Raw genomic sequence first — 24,364 nt, 5'->3', positions numbered from 1 at the left:
CTATTTGTTTACTATTTGTGGGGCTATCTGTTCTTGAGTTTGTCTGGGTCAGAACTGTCTGTTTCAGATCATGTTATTTTATTTTTTTTTTTAGCGAGGCAGTTGGGGTTAAGTGACTTGCCCAGGGTCACACAGCTAGTAAGTGTTAAGTGTCTGAGGCCGGATTTGAACTCAGGTACTCCTGACTCCAGGGCCGGTGCTCTATCCACTGTGCCACCTAGATGCCCCTCAGATCATGTTATTCAAAGAGAAAGACAACTTTGGGTTAACAAACTTTGTTGAGAGTCTAATACAGCATTACCAAGCAAGTTATTAGACATAAACTACAAAACATCATATGTAACAGCTCCTCACATATATTTGCACAAAACTGTGAGATACTATCAACCTGGAATATTGTGCAGGTTTGGTTGTGGAGACTTCAAGAAAGCTGGAAAGGATACTAAACTGCAAAGTCAGGAGTCCTGGCTCTAGGCCTAAGCCTAACTCTGCCTGTGCAATCCTAGGCATATAATTTCTTCCTTATTTGTCAAATGACTTTTCTAATCCAAACATTTAATGATCTATGAATAAGGTCTAGCATGTCTTTATAGAATATGCTCCTTGATCTTGGCTGAACAGATCAACAGATCATGTGTATAAATCTAATCCATTTGGCAACTAATATATTGTTTTTAATATATTTGAGTGATAACAAAAATGATTACTATCACATAGTAAATCATTTCTGACTACCTTAAGTTTATGGCAACAAGGTTTTATAAACTGGATAAGTATTCCTGACAAAATTCTTGTTATGGTGGCTTTCTGGGGAAATTTAGGTGGGGAAATCTAGCAATATAAAAAAACAAAAGTTTTCACTAATGAAATATATTGTAAAATGCTAATATACCAAAAGCTACTGATCCTCAGGATAAAAATATTTGCTGGGAAAATATTTCACTAACTGTAGAATTCCCAGACATGAGAAAGAAATATAGACTAGCATATATATTTTTTTTAATTTGTAAGGCCATTGAGTCACAATAACAAAGCTTTTTATTGAATATTAACCATGGCTTGCCCAGAAATGAAGATACAGAAATGGATTATATTCAAAATCTGGTTCTGGGTTCCCTTACTCAGACATATGTTTAAAAGGAGTCATTAGTTTAAGAAAGAAGGCATTAATAATAGCCCTAGATCACAAAACTTGCTTGTCTGAAAATTCTGTTTGAGGTCAGAAGGTGGTATACTCATTGAAGAAAAGTCTAGGGTTGGGGAAAGGGAAAAATAGAGCCTACTAGCTTTCCTATCTGGAATCTGTACTAGTTGAAATACTTTATGCATAGATACTTTCTCCATTGTCTCAGTGTCCAGACTGCTTTACTGGTAAGAAAGATCTTGCTTCTGTTTCCTAGGGTACCAAAAGAGCTTTTTTTTGGGCCACTTACTGCCAGATTGATCATTTCCCCCTTACTCATATTTACAAATCTCTTCCCTCCTTGACAATGCCACTACAGTAAAGTTATGTTAACTGCTTCAAGGAACAAAGTATAGACGAAAAAAGGGATACAACTATTATCTGAAGCCATCCTAATCTAAACATTTTTAGCTGGAGGTAAACTAGAAATTTTTTGGCAAGTCCTTATTTCAAGAAAAGAAACTACTTTTTTGGGGGGAAAGGGGGCATCAGGGTTAAGTGACTTGCCCAGGTCACACAGATAGTAAGTGTCAAGTGTCTGAGGTGGGATTTGAACTCAAGGCCTCCTGACTCCAGGGCTAGTGCTCTATCTACTGTACCACCTAGATGCCCCCAAATTATACTTTTTAAAAGAGGTTTTGCAGTCTGTACCTCCCAAATTCTAATTCAGAAAATATGTGTATGGGGGTAGACTGGAAAACCTTCCATAAATCTTTATATTTGACTGGCTCTATTCCTGTTACTCACTTAAAGTCTGAAAAGGGAGCAACTTAACATATGATTGTTATAACTACAGGAGCTTAGAAATGAGAGTGAGAGTTAATTACACCAGTTCCTCCAAAATATTAAAAGTAGGAACAGACAATAATGGTTGGAGGGACATAGTTTTGAAAGGCTTAAAGGAGCATATATACCCTGAATCAAGGGATTTCTATGGGCATACTTTCTGAGCTGATGTAGCTAGGAGGAAAGTAGTTTCCAATTAAAACTGAGATTCTGGAGCTGGGGCCCATACAGAAAAAGACCAAAAGGCTAAAAGAGATAATTCAGCCTTGGATTTTGAGGTAGAAGAAAGGGTAAACAAGGAAGGAAATATAGGATGTCCTGAAGTCGAAGTCAAATAGTAATCTGAGGGACAGAATGTCCTTAGCTCCCTTTTCCTACTTTGACAGAGATGGTTCTGGGTCCTCTAGTTGTTATTTATGAGTTAGGTAGACTACAGGATTGGAGGGCAATTTGGCAATCATCCACATTAGTTGAATTTGTGAGTGTATGAAGTTTATCAAGGGAGAGTGGAGAAAGAGAGAGGAAGGAGATTTAAGGACAATGAGGTGCAATGGCTTTAATGAATGCTGGATGTCAAATTCCATCACCCTCACTTACCCCTTGTGTGATTGTGAACCAGTCTTTTAAACCTCTCTGAGCCTCAGTTTTTTAACCTGTAAAATGAGGGTGCTGAACTAGATAACCTCTTCCAGCTCTAAATCTGTGACTGTAAGAACCTTGAGAAATGTCTACGGGGGCAGGAGAAGGAAGAGGAAGGAGCCACATGACAGTGCTGGAACAAAAGCCAAGGGGAAAGTGAGTTTCAAAAAGGAAGGAGTGATCAGTGGAGTCAAATGCTATAGAGACTTCAGGAAGATAGAAAAAAGTCTATCAGATTTAATAATAAGGAAGTTACTTACTAGTGACATCTGTGAGTACAGTGTGGTGGGGGCAGGTAACAGACTAAAAGGTTTCAGAGGAGGTGGAGGTAAGGAAATGGAGATAGCAAATATTAAGCTACTCTTTGAAAAAAGCTGTTGGTGAAAGGGAAGAGAAAGCAATGAGAGCTCAAGGGTATGTTTTTATCTGTTTGATACACTGGAGTGGAGAAAAGATTAAAAATGTTAAGAAAAAAAAAATGTTAAGAAAACAGGAGAGGGGGCAGCTAGATGGCGCAGTGGTTAAAGCACTGGCCCTGAATTCAGGAGTACCTGAGTTCAAATTCGGCCTCAGACACTTGACACTTACTAGCTGTGTGACCCTGGGCAAGTCACTTAACCCCCATTGCCTGCAAAAAAAAAAAAAAGAAAAAAGAAAACAGGAGAGTCATGATAAAGTAGGGTGCTAGAAGAAAGGGAAAGGGATAGAATCAAAGATATAGGTATAGAAATGAGCAATTTGAAGAAGCAATTCTCTTTGAAAAGAGAAGGGACCTTTATTTTTACATAGGAGTAAAGAAAGAAAAGATGGATGAAGATGAAAATGTGAGATACGGATACAGAAAGATGAGGGACCTCAATATCTTCAATCCAATTCAATTAATTCAATGAGCGCTTATTAAGGGCTTACTCTGCACAAAGCATGGTGCCATTATTGTGTTCAAGGCATTGTGCAATGGAGATACACAAATAAAATAAAAACAGTTCCTTTCCTAAGGAGCTTAAGCTTCTATTCTATTGGGGATGGGCACAGGGTACAGCACGCATAGTTAAATAATCACAATATAATTGGAGAAGGAAGACAGCTGTATGAGAGAAGGAAAGGCTTTCAGTTGGAGGAAGAACCTGAGATAAGCCTTGGGGGAGAAGCAGAGGCAGAGGCAGAGGCAGGAAGGTGTGCACTACACATCAAAGGCATGGTGGTAGAAGATGGGAGTGCTAAGTTTGGGGAATAGCTATAAGGCCAGTTTGACTGGAACAAAGAATTTTAAACAGTGTAACATGAAATAAATCTGGAAAAGTAAGCTGGAGACTATGAAAGGTTTTAAAGCTGAGGAATTTGATTTTATCCTAAAGGCAAAAGGAAGACATGGTTAAATTCTTGGGTCGGGTGGTGACAAGGTTAGAAAGATTATTTTGATAATTATGTGGAGGATGGATTGGAAGGGAGTGACTACAAGAAATGAGACCAATTAGAAGAATATTGTAATAGTTCAGGTGAAAGGTAATGAGGGCTTAAACTCTGGTAATAGCCATGTAAGTGAAAAAGGTAATAGATATTCTGGAGGTAGAAACAATAAGACTTGGCAGCTGATTGAATATGGAGGGTAAGGGACAGGGAAAAATCAAGGCCGTCAACCTTTATGACTGGAAGGATGGTGGTATTCTCTATAGAAGTCAAGGAAGTTAGGATGAGGGGAGGAAATGAGAGGGGTAGAATCAAAGGCACAAGAAAGGTTGGCCTTGGTAGTTCTTATTTTTATTAAGGACTAGAGCAAAAAAGGAGAGAATAAGGAATGATGTAAAAGGATTGTGAGAGGTGAAATAGAGAAGATGCTCAATTTTCTCAGGAGAGTGGGAGGTAAGGTCTGCTGAGTGAGTAAGGGTAGAGAGTATTTTAGGAGGTTTGCAATTTCACTCTGGGGAGTGCGACAGAGAGTCAAATAGCAAAGAATAAAAATATTACCATGCATTGGTGAGGATCCAATTGAGATTAGATGATATCACTTTGATTTGGGCTCACTGAGCATCAGTAAATGGCTTCCTTCAGTGATACTCTGTAGCATACATATAGGAGCAGAGAAGGGGTATTAAGATTAGGGGTAACACAGAGATGGAGTCTGGCAAAGCATGAGCAGCAGTAGAACAGGGGAGGGAAGTGCAATGAGTTAGGAGGATAACATTTAAAAGTACAGTATTCTTTAAAAATACAGTTTCTTACAGTTGGGACTATCAATAAAATTATACCGATAATGAGTGATAGAAGCTTGGGAAGAGTAGATAAAACCTGGATTAGCTGTTATAGGAAATATAATAAGGAGTCATCTATAGATGAATGAAAGGATTTCCAAGAAGCATTGAAGTTCCATCTTAAATAAGATATGAATTTACAGTTGAAAGCACAGCTTAATGACTTTCTCAAATAATGTTCAGAAGCCAGAGAATCAAACATCAGCTTTTAGCTTAAGAGATAGGAGGGAGCTTACTCAATAAGAGCATAACAAGAGAATGAGACACAAGAACATAAGAGGAAAAGAATGTCCCAGGAAGGTTTAACTATAAATGAAGTTACAAGAAAGAGCCAGAGGCTGGCCACGTGCTACACATGTGGAATTGGGTTTTCAGTGTTGTGTAGAAGTCAACAAGTCTTTATTAAGCACCTACTATGTTCCAGGTTCTAGAAAAGCAAAAACCAGATCCAGCTCTCAAGAAGCTCACAGTCTAATGGGGGAGACAACATGTAAACAATTATGTACAAACAAAATATATACAAGATAAACTGGAGACAATAGAGGGAAGGTGTTAAGATTAAGGAAGACTAGGAATGGAAGGTGGGAATTGAGCTGAGTTTTGAAGGATCGAGTCAAGGAAGTCAGGAGGCAAATATGAGGAGGGAGGGCAACTGGGAGATGGAGTGTTGTGTGCAAGGAATAGCAAGGAGGCTAGTGTCACTGGATCACAGAATATGTAAAGGAGAGTAAGATGGATGAAGACTAGAAGGATAGAAAGGGCTAGTTTAGTGCCTTCTCTTGGAGATTGCCTTTCTTTGTATCCTAAGTGCTTAGCACAGTGTGTAGCACATAGTAAAAGCTTAATAAATCTTTGTTGACTTGACTTTTACATAACACTGGATAACTTGACTTGCTGCATATGCAGGGTGAGGAAATGAACATGACACCCAGGTTGCCAGCCTCAAAAAAAATAGCTAAGTTTCAGGAAAAGGGGAAGATTTAGGGGAAAGAGAGTGAGTTCAGTTTTGAATATGTTAAGTTTAAGATGTCCACAAGGCATTTGGTTTGAAATAACCAACAAAGAGTTGGAGATGTGACACTATATGAGGTCAAGTAAGAGTTTAGAACTGGACAAAATGGAGATGATGTGAAAACTGTCTGCATAGAGATGAAAACTGAATTCATGGTAGCTGTTGAGTAAAATAGTACAGAGGGAAAAGGGAAGAGGGTCCAGGACAGAACTTTGGGGGATACCCATGGTTAGCAGGCATGGCCTAGATGAAAAGGAACTCTGTAAAACCTAATCTGAATTAATGAATATTAGGGCCAGCAGGGACTTTAGAATACAACACCCTTCTTTTGCAAATGTGGAAACTGAGGTCCAGATTAGGGAGGTGGTATGTCTAAAAATCATAGTTAATAAGTAGCACTGTATAATTTTATCCCATGCCTTCAAGTCTAATCATTTTTCTACTTTACTATTAATACTTGATTTTTCAATTGATGAGTTTCCTCTCCTGTGTAAGGATGTAATCTTTTTTTTTTTTTAAATACAGGTGTCAGGTAGAACTATATGGGTTTTGTGTATATATGAGGACTAGCTCTTTTACATTTGTGTTAATTCGGACAAATTTTGATTTGACATTCATCTCCCTCATGTTTACTGTGGCATTTTATTTGTACTCATTATACTTATGTCATCTATACATCTTTGTTTATCTTTTTGGATCCAAATGGCTCTTAACTTTCTCAGAAAATCGTTAAGAATTTCAGGATAAATGAAGACCTAACTGGAGCCCACCATACTGTAGTTTTGAACATCATTCTTAGGTAAAAGACACTGTTGCCTTTATCCTTTGAAAGACTGTAGGCTTTAGTCAGTCTGGGAACATGGTAGCCTTTTATTAATGAGTGTTACAAAGCTGTATAGAAAGGGCCTTAGACTTTTTTGTTAACCCGCGGTATTTTCCTCACAAACACTGCCAGAGAAATTGGTTTGTAGAACTCTGATCTCTAAAATAAAATTCTACCCCGTGCCAGTTACTTTTGACCCCAAATTTATTCCACAATGAGGTTATTTTGCTTTCCTTCTTTCCTTCCTGAGAAATCAGAGAATAGACCACTTCTACCCACTCCTTTGCCCCCTTTACATACACAGTAAAGGCTTTTCACTTGTTATCCTATTTGGGGACCACATGGACTTGACCCTTCTCACCCCTAGTCTGGAACAGCATCCAGTCTGAATAATATACTTTGTTCTAGGAAAGAGTGGATTGCCAGGGAGTGGTTTAAAGAGGTAGACTGTAAATTCTGTTCATTCAAACTCATCATCTCATTCTGTTCCTAGAGATCCATGCTCCAAAAGGACAGAGAACCCAACCAGTGCTCAGGATGCATTTACCCTTTGTTTTACCCAGTTCAGCACGAAGTCTGTTCCCCATTTCAATGAGCTGTTGCTTCTCTTGGCTTAGGCTGGAGATTTTTCTTGCTGCTTCCTTCAGTTTCTTCTGCAGCATTTGCATGGAGAAGGCCCCAAGAGGCTGGGCCTGATCCCCAGCCCCCATTTGGTCAAACTGATCCTTTCGATCTGCTGCTCCTTCTAGAGGATTTTTGGTCATCAGACTCTGTAAATGAAAGCCCAAGGAGAGGGCTGCTAGTTTTAGACTCCAACTACAGACAGGACATACCCAAAACAGGCTGACAAAACAACAAAATCTTCAACTGTGAAACAGAATAAAATGGGAAAGTGGACAGATCTGGGATTTACTGTTAACATTTTTGTTGCCTAGCTCAATTGAGTTTTAGCACTCTGATATCAAACTTGAATTTTGTTTCCTTAACAACAATAAGAGCAATAAAAATGATGCTTGGTATTTGAGCACTGTTGCATGCTTTAGCAGTATGGTCTAAATATGAATTATGCAATGATTAGTTCCCCCTCTCCCCCTTTATTAATAGATGGGAAAACAAAGACTAGAAAGAAGTGGCCAATCCAGTGTACTGGCTACTCATGCAGTGCTCTGCAATAAGACTTTGTTACTGGTTAGAATGATAGCCACCTCTGGCTGGCAGTGGATATAATAGTCCACACTGAAATCTCCTTTTTAGACTTTGCTTGCTAGTAGTAGAAATCCATTTTGCTTGGAAACTCTCACTCTTTCAGGTTTATCTGCTGCCTTGTTTTGATTAAAAGGACAATTGGCTTTTATTTTGCATATCTTGCATAACTTCTTTTCCTGTATTTTATCCCTATATATTCCTCCATAACTCTTACTCTCTTAAATATTTTTCTTTTAAGTATTAGCAACAGGATTCTAATCTGCCTTGGTGGAAACAATGAAATCACAGTTCCTTGACTGCTCCTCCCTCATTTCTTCCTATTCCTTCCAAAATGGTATATGCCCTATTGCTGACCTCTTCCATCATCTACTGTTTTCTCTTTGCTTCTTGGTCTCTATCATTGCCACTGGCTTTATTAAGTGACCACAATAAAGAATCCAAGGTATGATGGAGCCTTATATAATACAACATAGAGCAGAGACCACTCAGAGCCTTGTTGAGATCATCTAGGATCCCGAACCTCAAAGCTCCAAACTATGGCCCCCATTTTCTACCCAGTTCATGCAGCCATCATCTGTTAGAACAATCCCTTTGAAGACTTGAGCCTGCCATCATAGGAGCCACCAAAACAAACACCAGATGCCCAACAATTGCCACTGAGGGCCAGGGAAGCACATGAGCCATATGAACAGCAGTTCTCCCAGACTACTAGCCCTGATTCCAGCCTAGCCCCCATAGCCATCACCCAAGAAAGAAAGGACCTGGTAACTCTCATTCTTTTCAGGTGCTACGGTCTCGAGCTTTCTCAGTAGCCACAGTCACTAAAGACCCAGAAAAGAAAATTCTCAACATCAAAGTTCATGGTACATCTGTCATGGGAAATAGGTGGTGGGGGTCCTTAGGAATTCCTTTGTAAAGAATCACAACTCTCACACACAGGCCAATTAGAATAAAATGGTCCTTTATTTGGGGGCTAGAAAAAGAGGACAGATTGGGGTGACCACCTGACAATGGAAAGTTCCTTTTGGGGGTGGGGTAGGAAAAACCTAAATGAGGAGTGGTGGTCCTGACTTCTGAAATTATCTTTTTTTTTTTTTTTGCAGGGCAATGAAGGTTAAGTGACTTGCTCAGGGTCACACAGCTAGTAAGTGTCAAGTATCTGAAGCCAGACTTGAACTCAGGTCCTCCTGAATCAAGGGCCAGTGTTTTATCCACTGCGTCACCTAGCTGCCCCTTGGAATTATCTTAGTCCCCTGGTGCTGCCACAGGTAGTAGCCATGCCTAACTGACTTTCCTGCTATAGAATATTAAATCCCCTGACTTCTTAGGTGTGTCTGTCCTGATATCTAGTTGGTCGGTTAAAATTTTTTTTTGTGGGGCTATGGGGGTTAAGTGACTTGCCCAGGGTCACACAGCTAGTAAGTGTCAAGTATCTGAGGCCAGACTTGAACTCAGGTACTCCTGAATCAAGGGCCAGTGTTTTATCCACTGCGTCACCTAGCTGCCCCTTGGAATTATCTTAGTCCCCTGGTGCTGCCACAGGTAGTAGCCATGCCTAATTGACTTTCCTGCTATAGAATATTAAATCCCCTGACTTCTTAGGTGTGTCTGTCCTGATATCTAGTTGTCCAGTTAAAATTTTTTTTTTGTGGGGCTATGGGGGTTAAGTGACTTGCCCAGGGTCACACAGCTAGTAAGTGTTAAGTGTCTGAGGCTGGATTTGAACTCAGGTACTCCTGAATCCAGGGCCAGTGCTTTATCCACTGCACCACCTAGCTGCCCCCCAGTTTAAATTTTAATAGTCCTTTAATTCCTTCCTATGTCACTGTCAAATGTTTTAACATAAGAAACAGTTATCATTTTGTTAATGGAAATAACACTAAAGAAGCTGCATTATTATCTGCCTTGACATTGCAACCTAAGGCCCTTTCCATTCACCTTGCCGCTGAATCCTTCCCCTATTTAGAATGTGAGCTCTTTGAAAGGTCTTGCTTTTCTATGTGTATTCCTAATGCCTTGTACACAATATGTGCTTCATTTATTTACATAATTCAGCATAATACTTGTTTTTCTTTCTATATTATGTAGCACCCTTCTGACCCAGGGAATTGGTACAATTCCATCCAAACGGATGCCTGCAGGACAGAACAGTCTGATCCAAGGACTAGGGACTCCAAACATGTCTGAAAAAGCTAAGTCTCCTTCCCTTGTCCTAGGTGAAAGGGGAGTAAGCAAAAGCACAGAGAGGGAGACAAAAATGATCTCTGGGAATGTAAGCATTATGACTGGGGAGAAAACAGCAGAGAATGGGAGACCAGCACACCAACTGGGTGCTCAGCACTCTTGCTGCTGCTGCTGCTGCTGGGGGTCATAGGCTTGGAAAAGACTGGGGTTGAATGACATAGGACCAAGCAAAGACAATGCAGAACAGGTTTGTTTGTGTCTGATGCTGAGAACAAAACTGGTGAAACTCTCACATTCTTATCTATTAACTCCGCCTAGTTCTTCTGTTGAGTTTTTATCCCATTCCTTGTTTTTTAGAATAGAGGATCACAGGATCTAGAGCTGGAAGGGACCTCACAGGCCAAGGAGTTCAACTCCTTTACTTTATAGATGAGGAAATTCAGAATAGAGAAATTAAGTGATCTGGCCAGGACCATATAGCTGGTCATTGTCTGAAGTGAGATTTGAATCTGCATCTTTCTGATTCCAAACTGTGAGAAATGGGTAGTTGTCTCCTCTCAATGTGGATATAACAATGGTCATAGTCCCCCTGACCTGTTTGTAGGACAAAGGTCTCAGATCCCCTCCTCCCCCTCAGGTTAGTAAGGTCACATGGTTCAAGGAGCCCTGGTCTCAATTTGGTCTGCACCAGAGTTGTGTCCCTATAAGGAAGTATAAGGTCCACTCCTGAGTTATGCCCATACAAGGAAGAGGGGTGGGAATACTGCGTTCTGATTAGCTAGTTTTTGCGCAGAGATTGTAACCTCACCAGATGAAAAAGGGGAGGGTCTATCTGCATTAGGGAATAGGGACTAGGGTATAAAACAGGGCCTGTGAGCCTCCTTTCTGGGCACCCACTAGCTGCACACTAGGGTGCCTCCTTCTCATGAGAAGGAAATAAAGCCTTTGTCACTTCGCTGCTGAGTTCCTGAGAATTACTGAGAAGAGGATGGATTTTTCCCTCACACAAACCCAGTGCACCCCCTTCACTATTGCCATGCTGCTTGTCTATTTGTTTTCCTAATTTCTTTCTTTCTTTCTTTCCTAGTGAGGCAACTGGGGTTAAGTGACTTGCCCAGGGTCACACAGCTAGTAAGTGTCAAATGGCTGAGGCCAGATTTGAATTCAGGTCCTCCTGAATCCAGGACCAGTGCTCAATCAACTGCGCCACCTAGCTGCCCCAGTCTATTTGTTTTCCATTATTTCCTAAGTGATATAAAAAGAAATTGCTTTTGCTAAGATATAATTCATTATATGTACTGATGAGGGAAATGAAAGTAGCTGAAGACGAGGCTATGGTTACCAAAGGACATACAGAGAAGGGAAAATTTTCTTACTAATCATGGAGTTTTCCAAGCTTGAGGCTCTAGTCAAATGGAAGAGATTTATTGATACATATTATTAGACCTCCCCCAAAATGAATTCACTCATTCCCAGATACAAATGGGTTAGCAGTGTTCTGATAGGAGGAAGTTTTATGAAGTAGAAAACGGCTTCGGGCAAATTTCCCTCTATTTGTCTCTCCAGTGACCTGTACAATGAACCCCAAGCTACCCTAGAAGGGAAAAAATCATCCCCTTGGGAATACCAGAAAGGAGCAATATAAGGGTGGAGGCCAGAGAAAGGAAGGAGACAGCACTCCTCTTCAATCATACAACTCCCCTCTCCTCCCGGTCTTGGTACAGTTAGACATATTTACATAAAACTTTAGAGTTTCAAAGCTCTTTCACTACAGTTTAAAATTTTATCTTTCCAACAACTCTACAAGGTAGGTTATGCAAGCATTATCTCCACTTTACAGATGAAAGAACTGAGTCTCAGAGAGATCAAGTGACTTGCCTAAGGCCACACAGTTACTTAAGTGGAAGAACCAGTCATTGAACCAGCTCTTCTGACTCTAGGTCTGTCCTCTTTCTACTATACTTCATTGTTCTTTATCCAAAGTGTTAAAATCAAAAGGATTTCTTCCTCTGAAAACTGCCTGTGCATATCCTTTGACCATTTATCAATGGGGTGGGGGTGGGGGTGTGGGGAGGGATGTCTCAATAAATTTGAATCAGTTCCTTGTAGAGATTTTATCAGGGAAACTTATCGCACCCCCCCCCCCCACAATTTCCTGCTTTTCTTCTAAGTTTAGTTGAATTGATTTTGATTGTAAATAATTTGATGTAATTATGCAATCAAAATTTTCTATCCGACCTGTCATGAACCTCTCGATCTTTTGTTTGGTCACAAACGCTTCCACTATCCCTAGATCTGAAAGGTACTTTCATGCTCCTCTTATTTGTTATGATATCCCTCTTTGTCTAAATCGTGTGCCCTTTTGGAGCTTGTCTTGGTACACAGTTTGTATGAGATGCAGGTCTATGGCCAGACCGCTTTCCAGTTTTCCCAACAGTGTTTGTCAGACAGATACTGAGTTTCTGCCTCAATGGCTAGGATCTTTAGCTTTATACTATGAGGAGCCAGACATTAGTTGTTATCTAGAATGCTGTCAGGTTTGACCAGTTATAGCAAAGGTCAGTTTTAAGTGCTTCTTATAAACAGTACTTTATTCATGAGAGCAGTTAGAATTAAAAAAAAAAAAGGGAAAGGAACTTGATCCTCGTCCTCAAGAAACTGAAAATATTATTAGGAAAATAAAGCATATACCTGCTGAAACTAGCTAAAAAGTTGGAGCTATGGATATGGTCTGAATTCCTAAGCAGACTTCCAGGAGCTCCAGAATTCACAGTATCTTGGTTCATTTCCCAATTGTGGGCTTAACCTGTTAAACTTGCTCTTGTGCGCAATCCTCCACCCCCAAGGTAATTACTTTAAAAACCACTTACCCTTTACATACACAAAGAAGAATTACTCATGGGGTTGCTACATGATAGGGCAAGGGTCAGTGGACAAGGCCTAGGAAGAAAAGGTTTCTTTGGCAAGATTAAGAAAAAGTTATAAATAGGATCAATCCCTGAAACAGAGTTAGCTGTAAATCACAGAAGGGATCAAGTTCTTGTTCTAGGAACAAGTTGGCTCAGGCTTTAGTAATTACCCCCCCCAACCCCCACTCCCCCCCCCCCCCCACCTTTTCTTGCTCTACTCTATGCTACCCACAGCCTGGCTGGAATAGCTAGTCACTGAAGGCATCCCTCCAACATAGAGTGTGTGAAAAGTAGAGACTGTCTTGCTTTTTGATCTGTATTCCCAGAGTTTAATACACAAAAAGTATGTGATAAATGCTTTGTCATTCATTCATTCAATGGAGATACGAGAGGTACAAAAAAAGATGCTGGAGAAATTTCTCTTGAAATGCCTAATGACTCTGAAAGAGGCTTATTTCCTATAAGAAGATGGGGACAGGGAGCAGGGGAGAGGACAAGAACTTTGGGGATGCCCCCATCTGTCCGTCTTCTGTTCCTTTTGCCCTTTCTCCACTTTGGTGTATTTTCACATCTCTGAAATGGACCACCCCTACATCCTCCTTGTTGATATCCTCTACTTCCTTCACAGTTCAGCTCAGGTGCCACCTTGTCCATGAAGCCTTCTATGATTGTCAAGCTAGAAGTGGACAATGTCTTCCTTCTCAAATTTTCAGGCCATAATCTGAACTCTCTTGTGCATTTTATTATTTTATGATCTGTATCATGATTACTTATGTACATGTTGTATAATCCCATTACCTACTAGATTATGTGACGTTTAAAAGCCAATGTGTGGTTGCCTTTTTCTGCCCCCAGTGTGTGTGTGTGTGTGTGTGTGTGTGTGTGTGTGTAAACTAGCTAGGATTTACTTAGAAGCTTCAGCAATAAATTAGGCATTAAGCATTTATTAAAGTATATTAGGGGTTAGTAAAGAGAGAACACATGGAGTTTAGGAAATTGAGAAAGAAAACTTTTCTATCCTGGGGTTCAGACTGAACTCCTCCTGCTCCTTCCCTCAGCCACCAACCCAAGGTTCAGAATGAAAAGGGCCTGAGCCAGGGAGCCAGTCTTACTTCTTACTTCCAGTCTCCCTCCTTCAAACTGATTGGTTGAGGGTGGTCTCCTGTTGATGTCATAGTCCACAGCCTCTGAGAACACTCCCTCTTGGGAGTCAGGCATGTGTGGTTTTAATCAACTCAACTTTAAGTGAGTTAATCAGCAGAGTCAGTCAGTCTCACTTAGTTCAATCAGTCTAAATTAATCTCCTCTGGTTGGGGCCTTTGGGCTTGACAAAAAGCCCATTATATTTTACATTCATAAACTCCTCGAGGGAAAGGACTACTCTCTTATCCATCTTTTTTTTTTTTTTTTTGCAGGGCAATAAAGGTTAAGTGACTTGCCCAGGGTCACACAGCTAGTTAAGTGTCAAGTGTCTGAGGCTGGATTTGAACTCAGGTCCTCCTGAATCCAAGGCCAGTGCTTTATCCACTGTGCTATCTAGTTGCCCTCTTATCCATCTTTATATCTCCGAATGTCTAGAAGAATCCCTTGTATATTAATAGATGCTTAATGTTTGTTGAATTGAAATGTATCAGGAAGAGTTAACAAGAACCAAAAGAAATTTGTCAAGATTTTGCCAACAAAGGTCAATTTGACGAGCCAGATTTTCTTAGGCTATGAAGTCATGAATTGAGGTAGAACAGATGAAAAAGCACACTGGAATTGCTGGATTCAGAAAGACCTAAGTTCAAATCAGGTCTTAAGACTGTGTGAACCTGGGAGTCACTTAACCTCTGTCTGCCTCAATTACCCATCCATAAAACGAAGATAATAAGAACATCTACCGTCAACAGTTTTGTGAGGAAAAAACAAAATAATATTTATAATCTGCTTTGTACACCTAAAAGTGCGATATATAAATGCTAGCTATTATTAGCAATTGTTTGCTGCCTTTAACACAAAATATGAGACAAATTTTGTTGAAAAGACCAGGATCTTCAAAAAGTGAAAAAAACTTGATAGAGTCTGAAATTACAGGCTATTAGAATCTTTACTATATTGTTTTTGTTAATAAAGAATTAATCATGTTAATGAGATCTTGAAAATCTCAGCAAACTGAGAAGTTTAAGGATTAAAAAATATTCTCCATCCCTAATACCATAGACACTAGGAAAGGAAAACAGTCCTTCTAGTATGTCTAATGAAACTCATAAGACTTGCCCCCAATCCCCACCTGTTGAGACATTTCATTTCTTTCAAGATTCATTTCAAATGCTTGGTAAGAAAAGCAAATATCAATGGCTCAGGCTTGAGTATTTGGGGACAAAGTTTCTTTGGAAGAGATTCAGTCAGGAGACCTGAATGGTGGTCTAAATTTGCCTTTGTAAAAGGAAATTGGTCATTAAAAGACTTGATATTTTCATCACACAGAAATGTACCATGTTCATGAACTCTGAAATTCCCTTATCTGATCACAATCTATTGAATTTCCACCTATCCCTCGACGTACCAATACCAAACCTTGTTCTTTGTACACACCATCACCTCCAGTACCTCAATACATCAGTTCTCTCCCAAGCCACCTGTTCAGAGAAGCTGCTTTGTCTGATATAGTGGTTTCCTTGAATGCTGATCTTCAAATAAAATAGACTTTTTTTGAGGCTCAAGGGAAACCCAGTTCAACTCTACTCTGTCCTATTCTCAAGTCATTTATCTCCTTATGATATCATTGATTGTGCCCTGACAAGCCTCAGATTTCACTACCTTCCTTCATACATGTGCTGCTGAATGAAGGTGGAGAGAATCACACAACTATTCTGAATGAATTTACTGCAAGTTTATGTGACATAACCTCAACTGGGCCGTCACTGCTGCAAGGCAGTCCTTCTCCATCTTCCTGATAAGTTTGCAATCCCACTCCATGTAATGTCCCTTCTAAACCTTTTCATTCCTCCTCAAACCTGACATGGCTCCACTTCCCCCCATCCTCTCAGCTGAAAACCCTGCCTCAATTTTACCGAAAAAATTGAGGCCATTTGCAGAGAGCTCCTTCTTCTCCCCTCCTCTTCACCTCATACCACTCAGATTTCTCCTTTACTCCTGTCTCACATGAAAAGGTGGCCCTTCTTGCCAAGGCAAAGCCATCTACCTGCACAAGTGATCCTATTCCATCCTTAGCTTGCTTTCTATATATTTGTTTCCATCATATTTTCTCCCTCTTCCCCATTAGATTTTTGTTTGTTTGTTTGTTTTGCAGGGCAATGGGGGTTAAGTGACTTGCCATACAGCTAGTGAGTGTCAAGTGTCTGAGTCCAAATTTGAACTCAGGTCCTCCTGAATCCAGGGCTGGTGTTTTATCCACTGGGCCACGTACCTGCCCCACCCTCCCCATTAGATTTTAAGCTCCTCAAGTGCAGGGACTGACTGTCTTTCATCTTTTTTGTGTGTGTGTGTGTTCCCAGCACTTATGTGAGTATCTGGCATATAGTAAGTGTTTAATAAACATTTAATTCCCATCTCTTCCAGTAGACTGCCCACACTATCATCCCCACTCTTTCACATAACTTCAATCTCTGTCTACTGGCTGCTTCCCTACTTCCTACACACATGCCCATGCTCCTCCATCCTTGAAAAAGCCTAACTTGATCCATCCATCACTGATAACTTTTGTTCCATATCTTGTCTGCATTTTGTGGCTCAACTCTTTAGGAAGGCCATCTACAATAGGTGCCACCACTTCCTCTCACGCTCTTCTTAACTCACTAATATGTGGCTTCTGAACACATCATTCAACCAAAAATGTCCTCTCCAAAGTTAGCAAAAATCTCCTAACTGCCAAAACCAATGGCCTTTTCTTAATCCTTATCCTTCTTGACCCCTTTGAAGATTCTGACACAGCCAATCACCCTCTCCTCGTTGATAATCCTTTTCTCTCTAGGTTTTTTGGGACACTACCTACCTATCTGAACTTTCCTTCTCAGTATTCTTTGCTGAATCTTCATCCAGGTCACTCCCTCTAACCCAAGCTGTCCCTCAAGATTCTGTCCTATGTTCTCGTCTCTTCTCCCTGCTATTTCATTTGGTAATCTCATCAGCTCCCCTGAGTTTAATTACCATCTCTATGATGTTTCTCAAATCTACCCATGCTGTCCCAAACTCTTTGCTGACCTCCAGTCTTGCATCTCCAACTGCCTTTGAGACATCTCAAATTGAACGTCCCATAGACATCTTCTTAAACTCATCATGCTCCAAACTAAACTTATTACCTTTCTCCTCAAACCCTCCTCCTCCTATTTTCCCTATTATTATAGGGGGCAACAGCATCCTCCTAGTCCCTCAGGCTCACAACCTAGGAGTTGTCCTAGACTCCCCTCTCTCTCACCCCCATAACCAATCTGTAACTAATGCCTGTTGATTTCATCTTTGCAACATTTCTCATATATTCTCCCTTCTCTCCTCTGATAATAATATTGACACTCCTTGATATAGTCCTCATCTCTTCAAGTCTGGACTACTGCAGCAGTCTGTTGCTTGGTCTGGCTGTCACAAGTCTTTCCCTACTCCAGTCCATCCTTCAGTCACCAAAGCAATTTTCCTAAAGTTCAGGTATGTCCATGTTATCCCCCTACATTCTCTCTTTTAGCTCTGAGCTTTTTCACTGGAATGTTCTCCCTCATTATTTCCACCTACTTGCTTCTCTGGCTTCCTCCAAGTCCTAGCTAAAATTTCACTTTCTATAAGAAGCCTTTCCCAGTCCCTCTTAGTTCTGGTGTCTTCCCTCTGTGGATTATTTCCTATTTCTCCTGCATATAGCTTGTTGGTATATAGCTCTTTGCGATTTTGTCTCCCCCATTAAATTGTGATCTCCTTGAGAGTATTTTTTTGGCCTTTCTTTGTATCCTCGGCACTGTACCTGGCACAACCAACTGACTGATGGTCCTGGAAGTATACACATTTGGTGAGCCTGCTTCTAGAAGTTCACGATGACATGGCCTGGTGGGACCTGAATCTCTATTACAGAGTACTGGAAGGTACTTTGTGACTGGCTCATGTCTAGCTGCTGTGTTGTAAAGAGTAGCCTTTTGGTTGACTGGTGAGCTGAACTGAGAGTATATAAAAAGATCCCAATGGAGAAAACTCTTTCATTCCTGCTGGCCAGGAAGTCTAAGTATCATTTTATTAGTTCCAGACAGATAGTAGAAGAGGTGGTATCTTCCTTCCTTCAACCTCCCTGGTCCAGCACATGACCTCCTAAACAAGACTGTCTGGGACAAGGCTGCCTCCTGTTTGTATTTTCTTTCCTTTACTACAGGCTTTCTGAGAGCTCAAAACATCTAAGAACTAGATTCCACATCAGAGTTTGACTTACTGGGTAAGTAGTTTAGCTCCAACGAAAAATTTACAGAACCTAGATAAGCAGTGGATCAAATGCAGGTGAGATGCTATGTCTTTCAGACAAAGAAGTGACCTCGACTACACTACATCTGGAAACAAACTTGTTGAGATGAAGGCTTTGTAGCAACCACTTTAAGTTTAAGCCCATTTTCCCCAAGGACTAAGATGATAAAGGAGTAGAATTCTGCTTTTGCTATAGCTTCTCAGTAAGTATCCCTTTGTAAAAGTTAATAGATATTACTTGGTTAAATTGACACTGAGGCTCTAATCAACAATATTAATGGTATGGAGGTGATATTAACTATTACTGACAATTGATATTGGGTGGAAGACACCAGAATGGAGGCTTGAGCTGATAGTATGAGAGAAAGTCCTATTACTCCTTAGGGTTAGCTCTAGAACCTTTAGTGGGAGATGCAGCTATCTGTGCTAGTGAATGTTGGGTTGGTAGAATAATTCCAAAGCTTATATGACTACATCTTGAACTTGCTATGTGAGCTTGGGTAAGTCATGATTTCTTCAGGCCTATTTTCTTATCCTAAAATGAGGGGTTCCAGATCTCAAAAATTCCTCCCATTTCTGACATTCTATAACCCAGTCAGGAAAGCAAATGCAAATATGTGCCTATACCTCTTGTAGTAAATAAATAATCTGAGTTGCTGAATCCAACAGGGAGAATTAATACTATATGTGACAGGTGGCAGCTAGGTGGCATAGTGGATAAAAGCACTGGCCCTGGATTCAGGAGGACCTGAGTTCAAATCTGGTCTCATAAACTTAACACTTAACTAGCTATGTGACCCTGGGCAAATCACTTAACCTTCATTACCCCGCCAAAAACCAAAACCTAAACCCAACAACAATACTATATATGACAAACCAGGAGACTATATAGTTGGAAAAAGTTTAGCCCTATATATTTGTTCCTCCAAAATCTGACAGGAACTGAGAGCCCTTTGCTCTTTCTAGGCAGACATCTACTTTGGAGTTTTCTTCTTCTTCTTCTTCTTTTTAATGAGGCATTTGGGGTTAAGTGACTTGCCCAGGGTCACACAGCTAGTGTCAAGTATCTGAGGCTGGATTTGAACTCAGGTCCTCCTGAATCCAGGGCCAGTGCTTTATCCACTGCACCACCTAGCTGCCCCGGAGTTTTCTTCTTGAAATCTTGGATGGTAAAGACAAATTGGTTGGTTTGTATAGATAATCTTTCAATTGAACCATAAAGGTTTATTCCTTAAAGTTTCTGTTTCTGAAGAAAAAGCTGATATAGCAAAGAACCTTGCTTCCAAAGAAAAGTCATTAAGATACTAAGAAAATAAATAAAATCAAACATCAAATAAAATGCAAAAGTCAGCCACCTAATAATACTAAACAGTATTTCATTATGACATTAAATTTTAACATCATTTCCTTAGTTCCAGGTTATTGAAAGTTAATAACAAGACTTCATTCTCTGTGGAGGGTATGGTGACAATGAGCAAATGCACACTGCCCCCTAGTGAAAGGCAAGGAGAAATTAAGAGCATCAATTAGAGTTTCACTAATTACACAGAGTAGAGGTAATTCTTCAGGAAGATCATCTCACTTTGAAAAAATGAGCTATTAAAAATCCCTGTTCAGGGCAGCTAGGTGGCGCAGTGGATAAAGCACTGGCCCTGGATTCAGGAGGACCTGAATTCAAATTCGACCTCAGACACTTGACCCTTACTAGCTGTGTGACCCTGGGCAAGTCACTTAACCCTCACTGCCCCACAGAAAAATAAAAATAAAATCCCTGTTGGATTCTTCGATTCATTTATTTACTACAAGAGGTATAGGCACAGATTTGCATTTGGCATCCACAGCATTCAGAATTTCTCCATTTGCTATATACCATTTGCAGTGTTATGATGTGGTGCTGGTTGGTGGACAACTTGTTTTCTTGGTGTTGATTGTTAGGCCAGATTAGTACAAGTGGCAGAGATCTAATCAATATTCTGTTTCATCTAAGCATCAGAGGTTGTATTGAGTGCATAATTATCTGTAAACAAAATGTTGTGCACCAACTATCCCTAGACTTTAGCCTTGGCTTGTAGCCTTTTCAAGTTAAATAGTTTACCATCAGTGCAGTATTAGCTGACCTTGATGTTGTTTTCATCCCTGTTGAAGGCATCTGACAACATCATGGAAAACATAATGCTAAAAAGCATGGGAGCAAGCTTCACTTCATTAGTGACTAGTTAAGAGTGAAAGTATTGTTCTTTATCCAGAACCTATGCAAGCATGTTGTCATGAAACTGGAATACAATACTGATGGACTTCTTCAGGCAACCAAATTTTCCATGATCTTCCACAAGCCCTCACAACTGACAGCATCGAAGACCTTGGTCAGGTTGATGAACACTGTATATAGACCTCTGTTCTGCTCCTGGCATTTCTCCTGGAGTTGTCAGGCAGCACACACTATGTCGACCCTTCCCCAACTCTTTCTGAAGCCACAATGACTCTCAGGTAGATGACAATTTCCTAGGTGAAGGATCAGTTGATTAAGGAAGACTATGGCAAGACTCTTGCCAGAAATGACTAAAAGAGAGACCCCCCCCCAACTCCTGTGATTTTCACAGGACTAACCATTTCCTTTTCCTTTATAGAGATGTCTATCAATGGAGACATCTTTGATCTACTAGGGGATAACCTTCCCTTGCCATATAACCCAGAAGATTCCAGTCAGCTTTTGTATGAGCAGTGGAACCCCTGCCTTGTAGATCTCTGCTGGGATAGAATCAGTGCCAGGTGTTTTGGCACATGAGAGGAGCCTAATGGCATTCAATATTTCTTCTTCAGTTGGAAGTTGAGCTAGAAAGGGACTGACTTCAACATGAGGTATACAGTCAATGGCTTCAGCATTGATTGATGATAGTCTTTTGAGAACACTATGGAAGTGTTCAGTCTATCTCTCCAGGATCCTCTCTTTATTATTGATCAGTGTAGCTCCATCAGCACTGAATAGTTGAGATGCACCAGAGGTCTTTGGCCCAAAAGTAGTTTTCAGGGCATTGTAGAAATGATTTGGATTGTTGCTATCAGCATAAAACTGTTTCATCTGCCTTCTTACTGAGCCAAGAATCCTGCATCTCTCTCAGCTTTGCTTGAACTTTGCTTTTGATGGAATCAAATACTATTCTTTAGAGATGAATGAGGTGTCTTGCTGGTAAACCCAGTGGAGTCATCATTTTTCATTTAGTAGCTTCTGAATTTCCCCATAATTTTCATCAAAACAATCCCAATGTTTGCAAGTGTTCTGGCCCAGATGGGCAAATGTGGTCGGTCCTGTACACCAAATCTCTGAAAACTGCCCACTCCTTTTTTACTCTACTGTTGCTAACTATGTGCTGATTCAGCTTTCCCTCCAAGCCAGGAATAAACTGTTCATGCTCAAACAAGTGCTCTAATATGTCAAATTTGAGTCTCCTGATAGCCATCTTGCCTTGGGGCCACCACTTTTGTTGAATGCTGATGTTTAGTTTGGAAATGATGAGTCTCTGATCAGTCCTACAGTGCAACACACATCACCTTCATCACTCTCCCATCCTCTCTCTTCTCCTTACAATGACAGTCTATTAAATGCCAGTGCTTGCTGCAAGGGTAACATCAACATCCATGATGTTTTGTTGTACTTCCAATTCTAATTTCTCCCAAAGACTCCCTGTGTTAAAGTCACTTAGAATTATAAGCTTGTCCTCTTTCGTCACATTGATGATAAGAGTCTCCAGGTCTTTATAAAAATTTTTCTTTGACTTCATCAAGATTCATCAGGTTTCCTGTAAATCTCAACTAAATTACCATGTTTTACAGGTAGTCTTTCTTCACCATTCTTAATTCTAATGCCTTCTCTCTGTTAATTATTTCCTAATTATCTTACACATAACTTGCTTTGTATATATTTGTTTGCACGTTTCTCTCCCCATTAGACTATAAACTCCTTGAGGGCAGGGACTCTCTTTTTCCTCTTTTTTGTATCTCCAGCATTTAGCACAGTGTTTGATTAATAGTAGGCACTTAATAAATGATCATTGATTGACTGAGATACATAAAGACATCTCTTTAGAACCTCTTCTCACTTACATTGTCTTATAGGGAAAAGAAGCATAAAAAGGATATAGAGACAGACATGATATGAAAAATACTCTAATATTTAATATTTAATAATAATAATTAGAGAAATGCAAATTAAAACAACTCTGAGGTACCATCTCACACCTAGCAAATTGGCTAAGTTGATTAAAAAAAAGAAAATGACAAATGCTGGACTGGCTGTGGGACTTTAATAGACTATTGGTAAAGCTGTGAACTTGTTTAACTTATTCTGGAAAGCAATTGAGAACTATGCCCCCAAAGCTGTTAAATTGTGTATACCCTTTAACTCAGTGATATCACTACTAGTTCTATGCCCCAAAGAGATCAAAGAAAGAGGAAAAGGATCCATATGTATGAAAATATTTGTAGAAGCTATTTTTGTGATAGCAAGGAATTAGGCAAGCAGGTAGTTCGGTAGATGGACTGCTGGGCTTGGAGTCAGGAAGACCTAAGTTCGAATGTGGCCTCAGACACTTACTAGCTGTGTGACCCTGAGCAAATCACAATCTCCATTTGCCTTAATTCATTGGAGAAGGAAATAGCAAACCACTCCAGTATCCTTTCCAGGAAAAACCCCAAGAGTTAGAAAAAAACATAATGAACAACAACATAAGAATTAGAAACTGAGGGGATACCTGTCATTTGGGGAAAAGTTACGGTATATGAATGTGATGAGATACTATTGGGTTATAAGAAATGTTGAATGGAATGGTTTCAGAAAAACCTGCAAAGACTTATATGAACTAATACAAATGTGACCACAACCAAGAAAACAATTTATACAACAATATTGTAAAGATAATCAACTTTGAAAGACTTAAGAACTCTGATTAAGACAATGACCAACCACAATTCCAGAGAATTCAAGATAAAACATTCTATCCACCTCCAGATAGAGAACTAATTAGATAAGACTGCAGATTAAACATCTTTTTTCCTTCCTCCCTCCCTCCCTTTCTCCCTTCCTTCCTTCCTTCCTATCTTTCTCCCTCCCTCCTTCCTTGGACAGGGCTATGGAAATTTTTTTACATGAACTAACAAATTTGTATTGGGTTTGATTTTTCTTGCCTTTTCAGCATGCACGGGATGAGAGAGAAGATATAAACCTTGGAATTGAAAATAAAATAAAACCAAATAAAAAAGAAAATTATTTAGATCTGCTATAAAACCAGAGGGCAAAGCAGAAATAGAAAGCATCTACTACTCACCTCCTTAAAGAAACTCCCAAATGAAAACTCTAGAAACATTTTAGCCAAAATTCAGAGTGCCTAGATCAATGAAAAAATACTGTACAAACCCAGAAAGAATTCAAGTACCCACAAAAGACACAGTCAGGACCACACACAATTTAGCACCCACCACTACAAAGGAGCAGAGAGGTCAGAATACAATATTCCAGAAGGCAAAGGATTTAAGCTTAAACCCAAGAATAAGTTCCCCAGAAAAAGTGAGTATAATCTTAAAGGGTAAAAAAAAATACATCTTTAATTAATTAGACGACTTCTAAGCATTTCTTTTCTTATCTTTTCTTTTTTTTTTTTTTTTGGTGGGGCAATGAGGTTAAGTGACTTGCCCAGGGTCACATAGCTAGTAAGTGTCAAGTGTCTGAGGCTGGATTTGAACTCAGGTCTTCCTGAATCCAAGGCCGGTGCTTTATCCACTGTGCCACCTAGCTGCCCCCCTTCTAAGCATTTCTTTTTTTTTTTTTTAGTGAGGCAATTGGGGATAAGTGACTTGCCCAGGGTCACACGGCTAGTAAGTGTCAAGTGTCTGAGGCTGGATTTGAACTCAGATACTCCTGACTCCAGGGCCGGTAGTCTATCC

At 40.1% G+C, this 24,364-nt stretch overlaps 1 protein-coding gene across 3 annotated transcripts in view; it reads right to left on the bottom strand.

Annotated features, from left to right (window-relative positions):
- Positions 1-24,364, bottom strand: part of CCDC57 (coiled-coil domain containing 57) — a 221,215-nt gene that overhangs the window by 71,445 nt on the left and 125,406 nt on the right. For 2 of the 3 annotated variants that reach the window (XM_043962564.1, XM_043962563.1), the window contains one exon: positions 7,240-7,462. In XM_043962564.1, the coding sequence (XP_043818499.1) occupies positions 7,240-7,462 (223 nt within the window). The remainder of the gene's footprint in view (positions 1-7,239; positions 7,463-24,364) is intronic. The other variant, XM_043962565.1, reaches the window with a different exon arrangement.

The sequence above is a fragment of the Dromiciops gliroides genome, chromosome 4 (genome assembly GCF_019393635.1).
Source record: "Dromiciops gliroides isolate mDroGli1 chromosome 4, mDroGli1.pri, whole genome shotgun sequence".
Taxonomy (NCBI): Eukaryota; Metazoa; Chordata; class Mammalia; order Microbiotheria; family Microbiotheriidae; genus Dromiciops; species Dromiciops gliroides.
Note: the sequence above shows the minus strand (reverse complement) of the source record. Positions and strands in the feature narration are given on the sequence as shown.